Source organism: Arachis duranensis, chromosome 5 (assembly GCF_000817695.3).
Source record: "Arachis duranensis cultivar V14167 chromosome 5, aradu.V14167.gnm2.J7QH, whole genome shotgun sequence".
NCBI classification, from domain to species: Eukaryota; Viridiplantae; Streptophyta; class Magnoliopsida; order Fabales; family Fabaceae; genus Arachis; species Arachis duranensis.
In genome coordinates this window covers 8,428,789-8,451,526 of record NC_029776.3, presented here as the reverse complement: position 1 = coordinate 8,451,526, position 22,738 = coordinate 8,428,789, and the positions used below count along the sequence as shown (strand labels likewise).

General features: G+C 35.8%; 2 protein-coding genes across 2 annotated transcripts; one reads left to right on the top strand and one right to left on the bottom strand.

The window, feature by feature from the left end:
- Positions 1 to 3,172: 3,172 nt before the first annotated feature.
- Positions 3,173 to 4,050, bottom strand: LOC107487741 (protein MAIN-LIKE 1-like). The gene is made up of 2 exons (XM_016108439.1): positions 3,347 to 4,050; positions 3,173 to 3,257 (listed from the first exon to the last, which is right to left on the bottom strand). Exons 1-2 carry the CDS (start codon positions 4,048 to 4,050, stop codon positions 3,173 to 3,175), a joined length of 789 nt encoding a protein of 262 aa, XP_015963925.1.
- Positions 4,051 to 5,652: 1,602 nt separating this feature from the next.
- On the top strand, positions 5,653 to 19,899 carry LOC107487765 (methyl jasmonate esterase 1-like). The gene is made up of 3 exons (XM_016108458.3): positions 5,653 to 6,135; positions 19,311 to 19,451; positions 19,562 to 19,899. The coding sequence occupies exons 1-3, from the start codon at positions 5,740 to 5,742 to the stop codon at positions 19,847 to 19,849; spliced, it is 825 nt and encodes a 274-aa protein (XP_015963944.1). The 5' UTR covers positions 5,653 to 5,739; the 3' UTR covers positions 19,850 to 19,899.
- Positions 19,900 to 22,738: the final 2,839 nt, after the last annotated feature.

The following is a 22,738-nucleotide window of genomic DNA, read 5'->3' as shown; positions in this document are numbered from 1 at the left end:
GTTTGAATTATTGATATTATTAATATTTTTTATTATTTTTATTTTTTTAAATATATATATCCATGAATAATGTTTGGCTTTTGGAACATAATATTTGAAAGAAAGAACTAGATTTGTCGAAGTCCTAATTTATTTATTAAAATAAAAAATCCGCTGGACTGCTGGATACCTAAATATTATAATAACTCGTTCACAGTGACCAGCAATTACATAAAAGTTTTACAATTACTCATTTAATTATTTATTTTTTCTTATGTGTTTTGTGAAAACTTTGTAAAGTTAATAAAAAGGAGTGGTCACATGTTGAATGCACCTGACTTATCGTGGACCTCCTTAACTATGGTGCATGGTGTAGGAAGGAAAGAGAACACCTGTTACACTATTATGTTTCTATTCATATCTTATAAAGAATTAGACATGCGTTTATTTACATTTTTATATATTAATAATTTAATAATTTTATAAGCTTTTTTTTAAATAAATATTCAGTTTTTATTGGTAAAAAGTAAATAAGAATCCGGTAGTGAAAGTGTGGAACAGGGGATCCGTAATCCCAATCCATGATTCACTTGTTCACTATGACATCTATGATGGGTGCATGATTGATGTGGTTATGAGTTCTGAATCTCCGATAAAAAGAATTTTTTTACTTGGAAGTCGACAACTTAGTGTTTGTTTGGATTATACAAATTGAAGTTCGTATAAAATTGATTTTGTAGAATTAATTTTAATCAAAAGTGAATTAGTATTAATGTGATTTATGTTTGGCTAGTTTTATTCAAAATGGATTATAGTAAACTAAATATTGTTTGGATTACATTATTCAAAATCACTTTTAGATGAAAAATTACAAAAAATAACATGATTTAAATAATTATTTTATGTTATCTTATAATTTTATTTTAAATATTTAAATAAATTTTAATATTTTTTTAGTACTTTCAATATTCTTTAGTATTCTAATAGAATTAATAGAATCATAGTAAAAAAATATTCTATATAAAAAAGAAATAACAATAACAGTAAAAAAAATTCATATAAACAAAAAAATAGAAGTTTTATAAAAAACAATAATATGCATAAGAGAGTATTAGAAAAAATATTATAAAAAAAAACATATGAATAATGAAGGACATAATTAGTACATAGAACATAATTTTCAATCGAACGTGAAAAGCTAAACGGAAAAGCTAGAATTTATAGCTTTTGGTAAACGTGGGTTGAAAATGGAAATCACTTTTGCGTTTAGAGGATAAAAGTGTTGCCAAACACAAAAATGAAACGTTCAAGAAGCTCAAACGCGCTTCTCTCTTCTCCAACGCAAATCCAAACACACCCTTAATAGTTATCAATTAATTGAGCTGGTTGGGGAAATTCTCAGCATAGGAAAAATTATAAAAAAACTTTTAAGTATACAGTATATATAATTTTATTAGAATACACAAAATGAAAAATGAATATCAAAATGTATTTTTTTATAATATATGTAAACCGCGACAGGAGTCTCGCAGTTTACAAATACACGTAATTTGTTATAGGGGTGTCGTGGATTACGTGCTAGGGCAAATAAGCATAAATCGCGACAAAGGTGTCGCAATTTACATGTGGATGAATAATGTACAGAAACCGCGAGAGGGGTGTCGCGGTTTATGCGTTAGTGAGCAATTTGCATAAACACAAAATAAAGTGTGTCTATGGTTAACAAAAACATACATTACACACACATAATTCAACGAAAATAAACTAAGTACAAACACATATAATACAAAAGTACATGACAAATCCGACATACATAGGTTCATCAATGAAAACATAAAATAGTAAGCTACGGCTCCTGCCTATCCTCATCCTCCTCGTCAGAGTCATGTCCAAATGCGCCCAGGAGATGCCACCCTGTACCAAATCGAGCGGCCCGTCTCACTCTGGCTGGCCTCTGGCGCTGTTGTGTTGGAGGATCGACCGGCATGCCCACGCCATATGCAGATGCAGACGTCCCTCCCATGCCCAACCAACTGTCATACGAGCTGCCAGCAGGTTTATTCAGGTCTACATGTAGTTGGGGATGGAATTCATGAGGGTCAGACATCTGCGGCTGGTAACGCTGCATATCCTCCATATCTGGGCGGTACCCCTGCGCAACGTCCATCTGGGGTTGGGTCTCAGGCACCTGATCCAGTAGGGTCTGCTGCTGAAAATGCAGAGGGTCGTCATCACGGATGAGATATGCAAAGTCAGAATAGAACTGTGAACTCTCAACCTCGTGGTCTATATCCATCGTGAAAGTCGGTCCTGCCAGGTCATCATACATCTGGCCATGGATCTCATGGTATATCTGGGAGCTCGAAACATGTGTAAGAGGAACCTCCTGAGTCTCCGGTCCTGCATGCTTAGCGGGTATATCACCAGTACCACTAGATGCGACACCTGATGAACCACTCGAACGCTGAGGACGGCCACGCCAGACACGGTGATTGGCATGTCCGACTCCGTCGCCACAGATCTGTCATCCTGAATCATGTCGTCCAGCCATCGCCACTCCCGGTTTGTAGCCCGGGTACCAACGCGTCGTCGCCGCTCGACGCGCCTGTTATCTGGCGCGTCTGGCATCGGTACCCTAGAAGGCACCTATAATGTCCCTCTTTGAACAACATCCTAACTGATCTCCTCGGCTCTAGGATCGGCAATCAAGGAATCCGGAAACAGAAACCTATGGGCCACTCTGTACCACCATCGGAGAAAGTCTACGAACGGCCCGGGATCAGGCACCTGGGGGATACTCAGGACAGCATCAACCCTGTTCTGCCAATTAGGTGCCATACCTGATAGTATCTCGGGAACCATCTATCTCCACCCCTCCCATCCTTGGCATGGAGCCAGTCTATATTCGAGGTCGACTCAGGCTCGTGCTGAACGCCACCCAACTGTGGCAGCACCCTATCCACCTGGTGCCACTCAATAATGGCGAAGTATATCAAGCAAGTACATGCAGGCCACAGCCGACTGTGCTCCTCTGTGAAAATCTCTGGATGAACAACAGCCATCACGTCGAGCGAAGCATAAGGTTCCCAAATAATCTACAGATGTTGACAGAATACATTTACTAGTCCATTAACTAGCAAATATATAGTTAAGTACTAGATAAAAATTAAAACAAAATGAATAAACTTACATCTCAATTGCCTAATCGGTCCAACGCTAGGCGATACTGGACGACTCTCTCCTCCTTGCGGTCAGATGTCGGCAAGTAGGTGGCCCACCTGAACGAATACAATGTTTTACAATGTTAACAGGTAGAACCATAATAAAAAAAGTTACAGTTCAAGTCTAACTGTAAAGATATGTATACCTGGAAGCCAATGGGAAGGAATATGTGTCGAATCCCCGCGGCTTGAGGCTAGGAAACTGCCAGAAAATCCATGACTGCAGCAGCTGCAGGAGGCCTGCCAAGTTCGTCACATTTCTGTTGGCCACCCGACACATATAACGATATAGCCAGGCCAACGCTGCCGACCCCCAGCTATAGCTGCCCATATCATCAAGCCTCGCCACAAAGGGCAACCACCGTATATGAACCCGGTTTCCACTTTTGTCACTGAACAACTGAGTGGAAAGCAGCATCATAATATAAGCCCGTGCATATATGCGTACGGTCTCCTCCATAGCATCATCTGACAGCACCCTGAACCTCTCATGAAACCAGGTGAAGTGGACTATATACTGCTTGACCTTATTCTCTGGTGGAAGCTCGCCAAACAGTTCCTGAAACCACTTCCATGCCGATTTGTCTTCTTCCATAAACTTCTCAAAATCTGTAAGGCATCCGGATATAAGTAAACCATCCACGAGCAGCCCCAACTGGTATGCTACATCCTGCAGCGTGATAGTGCACTCTCCAAAGGGCATATGAAAGGTATGCGTCTCAGGACGCCACCTCTCAATGAAAGCGCTGACTAAAGGCTCGTTCAACCAGAACCACCTGGTGTTGAGCCTCGCCAGGTGGTACAAACCGGCCCTCTCCAGATACAGTACGATCCTGTCATACAGAGGCATGTTCTGCATCCTCCGGACACTATAAATACACCTAGTCGGCTGGAGCATGTGATAGAAGAAACCAAACATATAAAAAAACCAACACTAACGCATAAACCGCGACACCCTTGTCGCAGTTTATGCACATTATTCATCCATACGTAAACCGCGATATCCCTGTCGCAGTTTATGCTTATTTACCCTAGCACGTAATCCGCGACACCTTATAGCGAATTACGTGTATTCGTAAATCGAACTCTTATCGCGATTTACATAAATTATAAAAAAAATATATTTTAGTATCTATTTTTTATTTTATGCATTCTAGTAAATTTGGATCCTATATTATTTAATATAGAAATTGTCCTAAAATTAAACGGTTAAAAACACTGTAAATAAGTGTGATGTACACTTGAAAGTTTTTCCAAGAAATATTCTAACATGGACTCGAAGATTATGTTTGATGAGGTGCCAAAAATCTAGTAAGCCCAATGGTGCGAGAGCAAACAAGAGTTATTACAAGGGAAAAGTATGCATGGAAGCGTGGCCAAAGTATAGTGTGCGAACAAGACCAAGCGATCAAGAAGGATCTTTAGTTATCTAAACCACCAGAGCTTTTCTCTTGCCTTCACCACGTTGCAACCACCTATTATTAGCATGCATCTTAATATGTATGACAAATATTGACAATTGACAAATATTTAACTTTTGACATATCAATAAAGACGTTTAAAACGTCTTTTTTTTAAAAATATTTTTTAATAATTAAAATTTAACACATATGATCAATTAAATTGTGTTATTTATTTTTAAAATTAGATAGATAGATAAATTAATTTGACCAAAAAATGATCAATCAAATTTTGAATCGATCTAAATTAATATATTTTTTTATAAAAAAGGATTACAATACCCTCTCATTTTTTATAAAAAAAATATTAATTTATATCGGTTCAAAATTTAATTTATTAATTTTTTGGTTAAACTGATTTGTCCGGCCTAATTTTAATAAAAATAACATAATTTAATTAATTATATGTGTTAAATTTTAATTTTTTAAAAAAAGATATTTTTGACATTTTTATAAATATCTCTAGATTTTTTATGAATAATGAAGATATATCCATAAATAAATGTATTCAATATTGTCCTATGTGTTAATAGTTAACTGTCTTTGGAAAGCTGTGTGGCCGGCAACACCCGAATGCCGGATACATCAAGAGGAAAAAAAATTGTATATACACACAGAAACTGTTTTCAAGAAGCTAGATAATATAATAAATAAATAAATATAAAAAGTCGACTCTTAATTATTAATAAATAAGTCATTTTTATGAACGCAATTTTACTAACGAACTAACTATGAGTAGAGCTAATTCTATTCAAATATTAAAAAATAGGTCTATTACAAAAAATAATTTTTTTTATTATTTTAATTTTTTGGATTTTAAAATAAAAAATAAAATAAAATTTATTTAGTTAACTTATATTATAGTTAGTTCCTAAATTTTTTCTTAGTGATATAATAATACACAATTTTATTTGCGTAAAACTAGAAAATTAAATTCATGTTTTATAGCTGTCATACTTAATAGTCTTACCCTGTATCATTACGTAATTGAATTGGTAAGAAAACTTTTGGCAGGACGCATTAGAAGGTTTACATCATACAACAGTGACGGAGCAAGGAGAAGTAACTAGAAAACCAATATGGATATGGAAAAGGAGAAGGAGAGCAACAAGAAGAGAAGGCATTTTGTGTTGGTTCATGGTGCCTGCCATGGCGGTTGGTGCTGGTATAAGGTATCTGCTTTGTTGAAATCTGGTGGTCACAAAGTGACAGCCCCGGACATGGCTGCCTCCGGGATCCATCCAAAGAAGGTTCAAGACCTGGCTTCCATAACCGAATATGTGGAGCCACTGATGGAGTTGCTGGAATCTCTGCCTTCAGAGTCAGAGGAGAGAGTGATATTGGTGGGTCACAGCTTCGGCGGTATCTGCATATCCATGGCCATGGAATTGTTTCCAAAAAAGATTGCAGCTGCTGTCTTTCTATCTGCTTTCATGCCTTCCCCTGACCGAGGCTTTCTCACTCTCTACCAAGAGGTGATAATAACTGCCCTCTTCTTATTCCTTCCTTCATAATACAAATATTATTTCTTCATCATCCAATATCTCCTCAAATACACATGATTATAATTTGTACGCGAGATTTACAATGCCAGCAGTAAATTATTTAGTAGTAAAGAACACAGTGATACAGTATATACAAAGGTGCGTTATGTGGTGGCTGTAGTATTTATTAAAATATTATTGGAGTTGTTAGTAGTTGGGAGTTAAGTCAGTAATAACTAGTAGTTAGTAGATGAATATTTATGAAATTAGTTAAAAATATCTTTATAAATAACATGATTTTTGTATCATGTAAAACAACTTCATCAGAACAACTTCATATATAATAATATCTTTTTATTCTGCTCTTCTTCTCCCAAAAATTCAATATGATATCAGAGTCATGATATCTTTTTTGAAGAGGATAAACCATTAGTTTTTCGGTGAAAAATCACCATACTTTTCTTTAAACTCAAATAATCAGTCTCCGTCTTCTTCCTCTCTAATGACAGAATCATCTTCTAACATAGCACAAAATCCCACTAGCCCTTTCTATATTCATTCTAGTGAAAATCCAACCTTTGTGCTGTTTCTTCTCCTCTAAACTGATGATTTCCTGTTTTCAATAGCTGATGTTGTCTTGATTATATCATCCCCTCTCTCCTTCTATTACCCAAAATTATGGTCATCGAGACCTGTTATTTCACGCGCCGCTCGAAGTTTGTTGTTATCATCACTTTTTCTTATTTTCTCTTCTCTTCTTTTTTTCCTCTCTTGTCTGTACATTTTTTTCCTCTCTTTATCTGTGTCTGTTCAATCCACTGCCGTTCGTCGCGGCGTCCCGACGTCTCCTTTCTTCTCTCTTCTTTTTTATTCTGGTTGTCTCACTCTCAAAGAATGAGAGAAGTAGCATTGTTTCTTCCTCTTTTTATCTATCTGTTCAAAACACTGCCGGTCGTCGCGGCGTCTCCTACGCCTCCTTTCTTCTCTCTTCTTTTTCTTTCTTCGTTGTCTCACTCTCAAACACAGAATGAGAGAAGTAGTCTTGTTTCTTCCTCTCTTTATCTATCTGTTCAAAACATTGCCGGTCGTCCCGACGTTTCCTTCCCATTTTTTGTGGGGACATATTAAAATATCATTAGAGTTGTTAGTAGTTAGAAGTTAAGTCAGTAATAACTAGTAGTTAGTAGATGAATATTTATGAGATTAGTTGAAAGTATCTTTATAAATAGCATGACTTTTGTATCATGTAAAACAACTTCATATATAATAATATTTTCTTATTCTACTCTTCTTCTCCCAAAATTTGAACAGTATTTCTATCACTACAATGACTAAGGTGTTCTCCAATGATAACCGATAAATCTACATCAACGTTTTGAAAATTGAATCCATCCTCAACCTGTTTTAGTTATTAATTTATTAGTTTAATTGGTTCAACTAAAATTAAAAATATTATATTTTTTATGACTATTAAAAATATTATATCAACTATAATATTATAATTTTATATAAATATAAATCAAAAGTCAAATAACAAAAAAAAAAACAACCAAATATAAAATACTAATATCAAAATTTGCCATAATCAAAATACAAAAAACTTACTGCAATTTAATTCATCGAGATCATCTATAACAATAAAGTTTAATTATCAATGGCCCAATATCAAGAATAATGAATAGCAAATCACAATAATTATACAGATTAAAAATTACAAAATAAAAACAACACTACAAGAACAATAATTTATCAAATTAACAAAATAACAACATCAAAAACATAACTCAGATCTAAATAATTATTCAAATTAATAATTAAACAAAAGTACAACAATCTAACTATCATAGTACCAAAACACAGCACCTCTAACAATTTATCAATAATACCAAATTAACAAAATAAAAAACAATACACTAAGATAAAAATAATTATTTAAATTAATAATTACACAAAAATATAGCAACCCAACAATCACAAAATCAAAGATTGGCATCTCAACAACAATTTTATAAATTAACAAATTAACAATAACAATAACATAAACTCATATGAACACCACAATAACATTTAAAACAATTAAAACTAAAAAACAACAGCAATAAAGTACTAGCAGCAACCCAAATACAATAAAGACATTTTGAAACTCGAATGGATGACGCTGGATTTCGAAGCCTTGAACACAAGACAGAGAGGAAGCTCAGATGAGGCTTGAACAACAGCAAAAGTACAGTGGTACCGCAGTGGAAGCTCGGCCAAAACCGAAGCCGAAGTGTGGCGATAACAGCGGGTTGGAACAGAAACGAGGCCTGGAAGCTTGAAGCTCGAACAAGCTAAGCGACAGAGAGGCAGCACAGTGGAGGAAGCACATCAATACAGAGGTGGCAGAAGCTCACAACAGACGCTGAAGCTCAAAACTCACAGGAAGGCTTAGCGACCAGACGTGTTGCGATGACGATGGCGCAGTGCGAACGGCGGTGGCTGGGTGTTGAAGAAGGGCGACGAGATAGAGTCTTCCTCTCTGCTGCGTGCTTGCATGCTTCTTTCTATGTGCTGTGGAGAGGCCATGGAGGGAGGGAGAGAGAGCTGAGGAAAAATGAAAATTAGGGTTTTGAGATTTCAAATTTGTGAAATAGCATCATTTGGAGTAGTTTTTAAAAAATTGGTCGATTTCCAATTCGGTCAGACTGACCAATTTCTGGCCAATATAATAGTTTTGGCCCAATTTTCGGAGGAGGCAATTTCTCTTATTGCTCGAGTTGTTACTGTCACTGACTCACCGGTTCCCAATTTCATCAATTTGATCGATCGATTCGAACTAATTTTCAAAACCTTAGAATATACATATAAGAGTCGTTGGGTTTTTCCTTTCAACTTAAGATTGTTAATCATGGTAAAACAAACACTAAGAGAAAAGATAAACTCTTTGAAGGGTTATTAATTTATGCTAGAAAATTTAAAAATTTAAAAACATTAATCTTATTCTAGAGTTTGTGAAGGATGAGGTATGACTAAGTTAGGGTTTTTAGCTTGTTCTTGATGGTGCATCGCACCATGGCTTTGGCATTTGGAGCGCATTTCAGGTTACTCAAAGAAGGAGCACCTCCGCCGTCAAAATTGTCGATAGCAATTGGCATGGTAATAGCAAGCAGGTGCTTATGGTCAAAGAAGATTAGACTTCGATTGGATAGCGGTGATCGACGAAGACAAATTGAATGATTTAACTACAGCAATGTCATTACTTCCAGATTTAACTACGACAAAATTAGTGACTTCTGGTTCTCACATGGGAACTCGTAATCTATTTCAGAGACCAATAACCTCCATTAACACCGCATCTCCAACCACCAACCATAAATACTTCCAAAACTTACCCCCCTTTAACTACCTATTTTAGAACAATGACTATTAACTCCACCGCTCTCCACTCTACAACACAACGTCAACACATTACGATGACAGATGCTCCAATGACAATAATTTCTTAGTGGAACATAACCGTTCGAGTAATTGCTATTGCTAGTCTTAGAGAATCTCTCTATTTACAATTCAATCCCCACAGTAAAAATCCAAAAGTAATTGCTATTGCTAATCATTTTTTTTCTTTTGACTCATTCAACTAGCCGTTTACTCTTCGTACAACTCTTGTATTTTTATACGTTTGAAACTTCCACCGCCTGATGTCCAGTGTCGGAGGTCCTACGGGACCCTTTCATGAGCATCAACCTACAGTAGAAGAACAAGGCCAACTTAAGAGAAGCATTAAAAAGGTAAGAAAAGATGGAGAAGGTTTCACTGGCACTCAACTTCTCCTACCAAGAGATGAGGAATGGATGCGAGAAAGCATGGAAGTAGAGGGAAACTTTAAAGCTGGAAAATATTTTTCCCAAATAGTAAGAACCACTAAATACCAAATGGAAGAAGACATCATTGAACTTGGTAAAGAAGGAAACATAAGCAGTGAAGATGACAAAGAAGAGAAAGGCATCGGGGAGAAAAAACTGACACTTGCAACACATAGAACATAAGAGTAGAGAAGACAAAAGAGGGCCTCTATAATATTGTCATTAGCGATGCTATTGAGAGAGAGCTTTGAAAGCCATGGTGGAATACCTTAATAGTGAAGTTGATGGGTAGAAGGGTGGGATATGCTGCTATCAAAAGAAGGTTAGAGACCATGTGGAGCAAAAAGGAACTATAGACGTTATCGACTTGAGCAATGATTTTTATCTAGTCAAATTCTATCCTAGTGAGGATTTTGACTTTTTCCTCATGGAAGGGCCTTGGAAGGTTTATGACCACTACCTAACCGTCAGACTGTGGGAGCCAAATTTTAATCCACTAAGAGCTACAATTGACAAAATCACAACATGGGTGAGGTTATCGGGTTTGTCGATTGAGCTTTATGACAGAACCATATTAAGGAGAATAGGTAATCTTATTGGAAGAACGGAGAAGGTTGACAATAACACAGCCAATCTATGTAGAGAAAAATTCACCCGACTATGTGTAGAGGTAGATCTCACCAAACCTTTGATGGAAAAGTATTTGATTAATGGAGAAGAGTACCATGTGGAGTATAAAGGAATCCACCAAATCTGTTTTTCATGTGGAAGAATAGACCATGATCAACAGCATTGCAATATAAGAAAAGAGAAAGAGGTGGCAGCAAGAGTGGAAAGCAGCGAACAAAGCACATATGAAAAAGAAGAAAATCAGTATGAAAAACAAAATGAGCAAATTACAGAAGAACCAACAATGGAAAACAATTTGATCAAAAAAGATAAAGGCAAGAAAATTATGATAGAGCAGAATGACAACTATAGAGCATGGATGGTAGTGCAGAGGCCAAAAAGAGGAAAGAAGAATGAAGAAACCAAACAGGGAGGTGGATCAAGCAGAGCTAAAGAGAATCAGAGCAACAAAGAAAACCAGTCCTGATATAGTGTTCTACAAGTGGAAGACTCGACACCAGAGTATGAGGAAATGATTGGAGTAGCACAAGGAGAAGAGCAAGGAAATAACAATGATACTATAAAGGAAAACAAAACTACAAATAGAGAAAATACACAAACAAAACAAAAAAGAATGCAGAAAATAAACAGACCCAATCCAAAGAAAAAATAACAGAAGTGGATAATAGAAAAATAGGTAGTAAAGCTATAGGAATTTCCTTGACAGCACCACAATACAAGAAAGAAGGAGAAAGACAAATAAAAAAAATCACACAACAAAGACCACAAAGAAGTCATTCACTATGAAGAAAATTGGGTAGATGAAAATTTCTCTTCACCAACAATAATGGAAGAAGAGATTGCACCCTCAATTCAATCCCCACCAAATGAAAGAAAGCCACCTGATCCCATGGTCACAGATGAAGGAGGGAAGGAAATGATGGAGACAGAGAATGAAGAGAAAGATACATATCAAAGCTTACTTAAGGGAGTTGATTTTACAACCCCAATCAGTAGTGTGCTGGATGACACTCAGATGCACTTAATTTGATGTTGTCTCTTATGTATCCTTTGGTTTTTATTTATTTTTTCATTTCTTTCTAATTATTAGTCTAATTTGGAATGTGAGAGGTGCGGCTAGTGGTACCTTTAGACGCACTTTTAAAAATATGATAAACTAATACAAACCTGACATCACTATTCTTCTTGAAACTAAATGTAGTGGAGATACAGCCTCTAAAGTTATTCAACATCTTCGTTTTACTAAATCCATTGGAGAGGAAGCTCAAGGGTTTGTGGGTAGAATTTGGATTCTCTGGAATAGGATGGACGTTCACATCACCATGATGGAAATGCATAGTCAATATATACATGTTAGAGTTCAAGCCCACGGAGAGAAATAGTGGTATTTAACTGAGGTCTATGCTAGTCCAAATAATCAAATCAGAAAAATTTTGTGGCCAAAACTTTTGCACATTGCAAACTAAATGGTAGGAGATTGGCTCGTAGCTGGAGATTTTAATAAAATTAAGGAAGCATCGGAAAAGAAAGGAGGGGCAGCAGTGAATATCAGAGCGTGCAATATTTTTTTCCAATTGGATCAATAGTTGGGGACTCATAGATCTGGGGTTCGTTGGCCCTAGATTTACCTGGAAAGGTCCTAAATGGGAAGATCAAGACAGAGTCTTTAAGAGATTGGATAGAGCCCTATCAAACCACTCTTGGAAAATGAGATTTCATGAAGCGACTACTGAAGTTCTTACCAGAACAAACTCAGATCATCATCCCATCCTCATTTGGAATGTGAAGCTTATTAACGGAGAAGGCAAAAAGCCCTTTAGATTTGAGGCTATTGGACTCACCATCTAGACTTTCAAAACTGCCTCAAAGACAGCTGGAACAGAGATAACACCCTCCCTTTGGCATTAAGAAACCTAAAGGATGATCTGTTGAAGTTGAATAAAGATATTTTTGGAAACATTTTCAAAGCTAAGAGAACTATATTGAACAGAATCACAGGGATCCAAAGGAGTGCCTCTTATGGAAATAACCCCTTTTTGGAGGAGTTAGAGCAAAAATTAAATAAAGAACTCAATGATATTTTGGATAGAGAGGAAACCTTTTGGATGCAGAAATCTAGGCAAAAATGAATTATCGAGGGAGATAGAAATACTAGATACTATCATACCAAAACCATCATAAGAAGAGGAAAGAATAAGATTTTAAAGTTGAGAGACACAAACGGAAATTGGATAGAAGATGAAGATACCTTAAAGACTCATATCATCAACCACTTTCAGAGAATCTATCAAGAAAAGGTAACTTTTTGTCCAATTGATAATTTAACAATAACGTTACCTGACTTTAGTGATGCTGATTGCAGGAAATTCATATCAACACCTATAGAATGGAAAATCAAGAAGGCTTTATTCAACATTGGATCCCTAAAAACACTTGGAAGTGATGGATTTCCAGCCCTCATATACAAAAATAATTGGGAAGTTATGAAGAGCAAGTTGTGTGATTTTATCTGGAGCTGCCGGAGGAATCCCAACCTTATCAAAGAGTGTAACAATGCTCTCCTTGTCCTGGTTCCCAAGATCAACAACCCCGAATTCATCAACCAATTCAGGCCTATTGCTTTGTGTAGTGTTAGCTACAAAGTAATAATAAAGATCATGGTGGGCAGAATTAAGCCATACCTAAATGACAGGATCGCAGTTCACCAATCCAGTTTTATACCCAGAAGGAACATACAAGACAACATTCTTATAGCAAAAGAGATGATACACATTATGACGAAGATGAAAGGAAAAAATAATTTATGGTTATTAAAATTGATTTTGAAAAAGCCTATGATAAGCTTAATTAGGAATTCATAAAAAAAAAGCTTCAGAATTTCAAGTTCCCTGACCACTTTATAAACCTAATCATGAACTGCATCCAATCAGTGAATTACAGTGTGATATGGAATGGAAACAGAACTGAGGAATTTACCCCTATCAGAGGGCTGAGGCAGGGGGATTCTCTATCCCCTATCTCTTTGTCATTGCAATGGATGCGCTGTCTTATCTCATTGAAGAGCAGGTTCAAAATGGAGGATGGAAAGCTATTAGAGTTGGAAGAGAAGGACCAGACATCTCTCATCTTATGTTCACAGACGACTTGCTGCTATTTACAGAGGCAACTATGGAATAAATAACTAGAGTCATAGAAGTGTTGGAGACGTTTTGTAATGTGTTCGGGTTGAGGATTCATAAAGAAAAGTCTTCCATAGTTTTTCCAAAGAAAACCCAACCAAAGACCAGAGAGGAGATAACAAAGCTAACCAGGTTTAGAGAAGAAAGAGACTTAGGCAGATATTTGTGGGGTATGATAACAAATAATCGGAAGGGGAAAGAAAATTATAAAGACATGTTGGTAAGAATGCAGAATAAGCTTAAGGGGTGGAAGGACAAATGTCTGTCCCTGCAGGGAGATTAACTCTAGCACAATCAGTGTTGAGTCCAGCCATAAATTTTAATATGCAACATGAGAGGATTCCGAGAAGAATCTGCCGAGAAGTAGAAAAGATCCAAAGAAATTTCATTTGGGGTGAGGACAACAATCAACAAAAAATGCATCTGATTAGGTGGAAAACTCTTTGTCAGCCAAAACATGAAGGAGGCCTTGGATTTCGTGACCTAACAATAGTAAATGATGCTTTTTTACTCAAAATTTTATGGCAAGCCAAAGAAAATTCAGAAGCGTTGTGGGTAAAAGTGTTAAGGCATAAGTACTGTAATGGAGGAAGCTTGAACAATCAAATCAAAGTGAAGACTACATATTCGCCTCTTTAGAAGGAGTTGATGAAATTATGGCATATTTTTTAAAATTTCTCCACCTACTACATTGGAAATGGGCTATCAACTCTTTTTTGGAAACATCAATGGGTGGAAGAAGAATGTTGTCTATTCAATTTGGCTCTAAATCCTGACTCAATTGACCCTAACAGTTTTGTTTGGGAATGGATAAATCCAAATGGAGACTGGGATATAGACAAGCTCCACCAAAACCTTCCCCCAAATATTGTAGAAAAAATCATTGTTATCCCTGCTCCCCAAGCAGAAGTCTGATTCAGAGATAAAGAAAGCACTGTAGATGCTGTCCAAATCTGACCTTCCTACATTCATAAAATCTTTTCTGGAGCTACATAAGTCCAAATGGAGCTCTCTCAACGTCTATGGAAAGCTGACTTCCAGATCTTTCCAGCAATATATAATATTTCATACTTTTCTTTGGATTATAAAGCCCAAAATTGGCGTCCAGCGCCCCAAGAGCAGAGACCAATGTACACACACCCAAAGAGGACTCCCTAGCTGGCGTTCCACACCCAAGAGATCTCATAGCACGTGGATCTTATCAAAGTTCAGCCCAAACACTCACCAAGTGGACTCCAGAAGTGGATTTTAGCACTAAATACTGTTTCACCCTTACAAGTCATCTGTCTAGTATTTAAGGGATTTATTTTATGTAATTTACAGCTTTTGGATCATATTTCAAACCTTATACACATTCTTACTTCAGCATGAGTTTCTAAACCTCCTAGGTTGAGGGGAGGAGCCCTGCTGAGTCCTACGAATTAATAAAAGTATTACTATTTCTTCTCTGATCCGTGTTTGATCTGTTTCTAAGACGTATATCCGATCTTCATCGTGGTGAATAGGATGATCTGACAAATTAGCTCTGTTCATAACATTAAGACGAAGGTGCCTGACAAACACCTGCGTTTACTTGGGTTCGTGTGAATACGTGACTGGAAAGCAGGAGCCAACAACTATGTTTATACATCTCTTAGACGGTTAATCCACGACTTCGTTGCGGACTTCTCGAGACACCAGTTCACCCGATTTCTGGGGAGATTAGGGTCTTCGTGGTATAGGATAGAATCCAAAGAAGCAGCATTCTTTGATCCGAAAGATTCGACCTTGTCTATGGTATTTTGAGTAGGATCGCCAGGAGAATGAACTGCTATGCACTTCACCCTTCGTTAGATTGGATGACCATGGCGAATGGCATTCAATCTGTAGCAAAGGAGATCAATGACCACGGCCCATGTCATTGATCACATACAACCTACCATAGAAGAAGATCATTCACAAGCAGAAAAGATAGTAGTACCAGGGTTAATTCAGAAAGACAAAGCAACTCCAATCCTTTAACATATCCCTATTGCTGAATCCAAAAGTCCTAATACAATTCCACATCCAACAACCTTCTGATTCCGCCTGACTAAGACCTGCAAGATAACCATAGCTTGCTTCAAACCACAATCCTCGTGGGATCGACCCCGACTCACTCAGGTATTACTTGGACGACCCAGTGCGCTTGTTGATGCGGTGTTTTATACAACCACAAACTAACCGACAAGTACACCGGGTCGTACCAAGTAATACCTTACGTGAGTAAGGGTCGATCCCACGAGGATTAATGGATTAAGCAACAATAGTGTTTAATAGGCTTAGTTAGACAAACAGAAAATAGTGTTTGGAAGTTCAAAAGCATTAATAGTAAATTTAGAATATTAAAGATAGGCAGATAAATAAGTTGAGAATAAAATATTGAGAAAGCAGTTAAGGCTTCAGAGTTATCTATTTTTCTGGATTTACTTTTCTTACTAACTATTTTAATTATGTAGGATTTAATTTATGGCAAACTGTATGTGACTAGACCCTAATTCCTTAGACCTTCCTAGTCTCCTCTAAAATTCATTAACTTTCAATTCCTTGGTCAATTAATTCCAATTAGAGGGTGATAATCAATTCTAGTTTATATGCCACAAAAACTCTAACTACCCAAGAAATAAAAGGATTATATGTCACGTATCCTGTTAAATTCAGATAATTAAAATTTAGGAGAATTTATTTTCAAGCTGTTGTTCAAGTATAGAGCTTTTCCAAGTTATACAAGAACTCAAATAGAAAGAGTATCATACTTCCGTTCCACCCAAATTCATAAGATAAAGAGCGAAAACAATTCTTAAATTATTAATCCATGCATAAATTAAAAAATAAAAAGCAATAAAATCAATCCATACAAATAGATAGAGCTCCTAACCTTAACAATGAAGGATTAGTTGCTCATGGAATGCGGAATATAAATTTGTATAGAATTGGAAGATCTCCGGGGCCTCCCTAATATAAGAGAAGTCTCCCCTTTTTATAACTAATCCTAATTAATTTAAAATATAATATCTAAAATTAAGATAATATCTTTTCCTATTTTAAAAATCAAATTTGAATTTAAATCAGAATTAACTAACTACTCCGCGTCTTGTAACGTGGGGACCACTTGGCTTCACTGGATCCGCGCCTAACTTGGGTGCTAAAATGGAGCGTAGAAATTACCCCCAGCGTTTTCTGCATTTTCTTCACGCGGCGCATGTCATGCGTACGCGTCGATGGTCTTTTTCGCAAGTCATGCAGACGCGTCGGTCACACGCACGCGTCGCTGGTCTTCTTCGCATGTCACGCGTACACGTCAATCACGCGCACGCGTCGCTGTGAAATTTTTCAAATCATGCGTACGCGTCAATCACGCGCACGCGTCGCCATGGAAAGCCCAAATCACGCGCACACGTCAGTGACGCGTACGCGTCACTCCTCGCTGCCATCTCCTTTGTGCTACAGAAACTCCATCAAATCCAGCCGAATGCTACCTAAAATAAATAAAATTGCAAAAGACTCAAAGTAGCATCCATATTGGCTAAAAGATAATTAATTCTTTATTAAACTCAAGAAATTAGATGCAAATTCACTAGAAAAGGATAGAAAAGATGCCCACGCATCATTTGCTGGTACTGCCGTACGAAAAGGTGTGGAATTTGCGTACGCGCACCAAATTGGATGGAAACTATCACAGCATGGTGATTTCTCTTTAAATTCTACATATAAATCTCTCAGGAATTGGTCGAAAGAAGGGAATACCATTTGAAAAAAGGTATGGAGTTGAAGGGACCACAAAAGACTGAAGTTTTTCTCTGGACAGCTATGCACAGGAGAATCATGACAAACCAAAGAAAAGCAAAGATATTTGGTGGTACAGAAAACTGCTCTCTCTACAATAGTGGAATAGAAGATACTTTACATGCTCTAAGAAATTGTCTCAAAGCATCCATCATATGGGTCAATTTGCTGAAAAGTAATGAAATCCCAAGCTTTTTCCAATCAAACTGGGAGGACTAGATTGGAGTGAATTTACATAAGCAATTAGGGAAGAACGATAACCTAATTTGGCTAGATACCTTCATAACAACTTGTTGGAGAATTTGGTATTGGAGAAATATATAAAGAAATCCATGATACTAGTTACAACAAACCATAACAACCACATCAAGAAATCTACAAACAGGTGCAAGATATTAAAGAAGCATTAGAGAAGGATTACCTGGTAGGAAAGCGGAGAGGAAGAACTGAGAGAAACATTGGCTGGCATCCTCCTCCGAAGGGTTGGATTAAATTGAACATTGACGGAACAACGCAAAGGAACCCGGCTGTTATTGGGTGCGGCGGTCTCCTCAGAAATGAAGAAGGAAATTGGATCGCAGGTTTCACTCATAGGATAAAGGCTGGAACAGCGTTTCTGATAGAACTTTGGGGAGTGAAAAATGACCTTAATTTAGTGTGGACCATAGGCTTCAAGAGAGTGGTGGTGGAAATTGATTCTGCAGCAGTAGTCAGCCTTTTGAATGGAGAAAAGGAATTGGAAAGTCATCCCAATGCAAATGTTAGAGAGATAAATAACATGAGAAGGATTAGAACATATTTTTTACACAAAATTATAGAGAAGGTAATAAATGTACAAATTACCTTACAAAAATAAGTTTAAAGATAGAATCAAATTTTATATTTTGAGATATGCCTCCTCCTGAAGTAGTAAAAATCTTGAATGAAGATGATAGAGGGATTACCTTACCTCGTTTTGTTTGTAATTAAGTTTTTTTTTTCTCAACTTTTGCCCCTTTATAATATATAAAAAAAAAATTAATGAACCCAACCTCTGCTATCACGTGTCATCTCTTTGTTGGCTGGTCAGCATAGCCACCACGGATGTGACCACCAGAGACCTAGCCATAAACAAATTCTTGAATTCAATCATTTTTTTTTTCTTGGGAGGAAATCATTCAAATTTTATTGCCATAAAAGGAAAAAAAAAAGAAATATCCACGAGATAATTGCCATAAGGATTTTTTTCTGTCCATATTCGTTTTTTTATTGGCCCACAGGCCTAATTACATTCTTTTACAATTGACCTTGTTTTAGATGTGACATATAGGTTTTCAAATTCTTTGTGCCTTTTCTTGAGAGAGAGAAGCCCAACCCAATATTATGCTTTGGTCCTAGTTAACCTCTTAATGTAAACCAAGTTCACGTCCAAATAAAAAATTCTAACCGTTTGTCCATTTTACCTTTCTGCTTAGCCCAGAAAAAAATGGCTTTCTGGTTTCTAGTTTCTACTTTGGTAGTCGTACTATGCAAGAAATGTTTTTTTATTTCTTACCCAAAAAAAAAAAAAACTCTTGTATTGATATCCCTTTTATTCACGAATCAATAAAATTGGTATTCAGTTGTGCTAAACTAGGTGAATTTGAGTAGTGGTGTTATTTTATGCGAAAGAAAACTTGTACATGAATAAATTCACGGAACCTTAAAATGATTTCATTCGCGAAATTCGCAGTATAACCAAAGACTGGACTCTAATATGGACTCGAAGATTCTGTTTGACGAGAACGCCCACAATACTATTAACCCAAATGGATCTGTGATATTTGGGCCTCAATTCTTAGCATCCAAGTTATATCAACTGTCTCCAGTTGAGGTAAGTATTTGATTTTTCAAACCTTTTAAAACACGTAAACCCAATTAATTAGCTGATTCATTTTAATAAAAACAAAGCTAATGAAATCAATTTAACGGTGACATAAGCAGGATATGACCCTAGCAATGTCATTGCTTAGACCAACACGTGTCTATGGAGACCAAGAAATGTTACGAGAGCAAACAAGAGTTACAAGGGACAAGTATGGGAGTGTGGCCAAAATATACATAGTGTGCGAACAAGACCAAGTGTTGAAGAAGGATTTTCAACTGTCAATGATTGAAGGGAACCCAGAAATCGAAGTGAAAAATATTGCTGAAGCTGATCATATGCCCATGTTCTCTAAACCTCAAGAGCTTTTCTCTTACCTTCACCACATTGCAAACACCTTTTATTAATTAGCATCTGAATAATGCATGTCTCCCTTTATTTAAACTAGAAGGAAATAGTCACCAAAAAAAAACTAGAAGGAAATAAAATAAAACCTTGTGGGGATATTCTAATACAATTTGACTCTTTAATTTATTTTAAACTTCTACCATTTATTAAAAAGTATTGAATATTGATTCATATAGACCCACAAGACCGAGTAGGTTTGATAAAGTTTTTATCTAGATGTGTTATTAGGAGTGTCCATATACGTCTTTTTCAATATATATATCCTCCTTAAAAGTTAATTAATTTAGTTAATATATAAAATTAAATTATTCTAAATAAGATCAAAGTTTTGATTCCTTTGAAGATTGTACTGTTTAAATTTCAAATTTGCTTTAGCGAGATCCTCAGGTCCCAAAAGCCGCATCATGTGATATTAATTTATGGTCTTGAATCTGACATACACATGCTTACCCATTGTTGTAATCTTTTTTCCTTTATCTCAATTCGTTTTTCCTTTATCAGTAAGTATACAGAGAGGCCATGTTTGAATGTTGGAAAAACAATAGATGTATGTTAGATTTTTTCGCTTGAGGTGTTATTTTCAATATAATTTTGGGCTTCTAGATAGGCACTGTAATGGTCCTAAAGGATCACATATAGAAAGGAATAACATGCGTATGTTATTCATTTTGGTGTATGTGATTTCTATATAACATGTATGTTAATTGCCATCACCCTAATTCATAAATTAAGGTTGTGATCAAATAACTGTTAAAGATAGAAAACTATATGCTTATTATTGTCTTATATAGTTAACATTATTATATTTTATATCATGTAAGTGACAAAAACAGAAGCTAAACACATATTTGCTATGCTTCACTTGTCTTAGCTTCTTTAATTTGTATTATGTGTGTATAGTAGGATGTGAAATGATGTAACTTAGACCCCATTATTATCTAGTAGACGTCATCTACCACTAACTGAAACATAGCCCATATACTTGTTATTATTGTAACCATAATTGCTCTAATGGGACAATATATAATAATCAAATTATGAATAGCTTGATTGTGATAGCCTCCCATTTGTTTTTGAGTTGAATAGTGGAGCTTTCGGATCAGATATTATTGTGACCATTTCTCAATCGCTCAACATACAATGTGCTTGCCTACATGCTATATACAAAATAATAACAATAGTTTCTTCAATTCTTCTAGTATGAATATAGTAACTATGAATTGACTGATGGATCAGAACATGACACATGATACAAGATTTTTATATATCAAAAATATAATTGTTTTTATAATTAGAATCTTTACGATGTAATTAATTCATAATTTAATTCTAAGATAATAAGAGTGAATTCTCCGATGCAGATGGAAACTCATGGAAGTTGTGACTTGTCAATTGCATAGCCATTCCAAGCTCTATAGTGACACCATAGAATGCACCGAAAAATAATAATAAAGCCTTAATGTATTTTGGGGGGGTAACGGTAAAGGGGAAAACTCTGATAATGGCTTTGTTGGTCATGTATTTTTGTGAGTTCTAATTTGGAAAGCAGAAAATTAAGTCCCTATATTGGTCCATATAAAGAATCTTGTAAGCCCAACAACGATAGCTTTTGTCAGCTTTGAACTCTCTCTCTCTCTCTCTCTCTTTCTTTCTTGTTTCTTTGGAATTCTCACTCCTCAATCAATCTTGTTGTGGAACGTGGATGACCATACTATGCATGTTTTGCTGCTTTTATGGTAGGGTCCATCCTATATTCCTATGTTATGTGAGGATTATTGATGAGGAATAAAAAGCTACAATACATACAAAATTAATTAACAACCATCCATATACATCACACCCCCTCTCTATTTCTTTCAAAACATCATGGATCTTACTTCTTTTCAACATTATTACTTTGTACCTATATACATTTGAGGCTAAGAAACTACACAAATGTATAAACCATAGACTGAAAAAATGACTTCTCTGTGAACTACATATATATACACACACCTTGACAGATAGGATATATAGGTATTACTGTTTTGTACATATAGTGTTGTATAGTTAGATTCAAATTAAAGACAAAAGAAATACATACCCTAGTTAATGATATAGAACTACAAATTTAAATATGTACTTGGTACTAGTGTTTGTGTCCCATGCTAATTAAGAGAATACCGTGCATTTGATTAATTTCTCATTTGCTTATCCTAATTATGATAGATTGATTGTACTTATTACCACTACTCTAACCCCTATTAACCTGAAAACTCAGGTGCAATCCACTTCACGTCAAATTGATAGTTGAGAGCCGTTAGATAAAAATTTAGTCAAATCAGTCAAATTAAATCATCTACCAGCTCTCAATTATCAACTTTCACGTGAAATCGACTGCACCTGAGTTTTCACCTCCTATTAATTGTCATTAGGTGACGAAGGAAGGTCCATCTCACTAAACTTTCTTTTTAGTTCTATCTATGAAATTTTTATCATCATTCATATTTTGATTAACTTCTTCCTATAGATCTTTCAGTCAAATTTTAACTTGAAAAGTTCATTTGAAGAAAATGTTTTGTACATGATATATAACGATTTGGGCGCCAACAAAGTGAACGTGTAAAGCCATGCATGGAGGAGAAAGACAAAGAGAAGATGAGAAAAGAAAAAGTTAAAAATGTTATTTTCAACAAGTTTAAGGTAAAAAAAATGCGAATATCTTTCTTTCCTTATTATGTGAAACAACCACAAAATAAGTACAAATATATATATATAAATAATGCTATCTATACCAATTATATATTTCAATTTATTTATTATCTATCATTGGAATTAATTTTGGCCCTTGTAAATTTATTCATCTCATTAGTTTCCCTCCTTTTTAAAACAGAAAATTTTTTATTTAA

Coding starts and splice junctions, on each gene's coding strand:
- LOC107487741 (XM_016108439.1), bottom strand. CDS start 4,050: ATGCCTCTGTATGACAGGATCGTACTGTATCTGGAGAGGGCCGGTTTG. Junction 3,258..3,346: donor TCCTTCCCATTGGCTTCCAG/GTATACATATCT, acceptor GTATTCGTTCAG/GTGGGCCACCTACTTGCCGA.
- LOC107487765 (XM_016108458.3), top strand. CDS start 5,740: ATGGATATGGAAAAGGAGAAGGAGAGCAACAAGAAGAGAAGGCATTTT. Junction 6,136..19,310: donor TTCTCACTCTCTACCAAGAG/GTGATAATAACT, acceptor CGAAATTCGCAG/TATAACCAAAGACTGGACTC. Junction 19,452..19,561: donor ATCAACTGTCTCCAGTTGAG/GTAAGTATTTGA, acceptor TGACATAAGCAG/GATATGACCCTAGCAATGTC.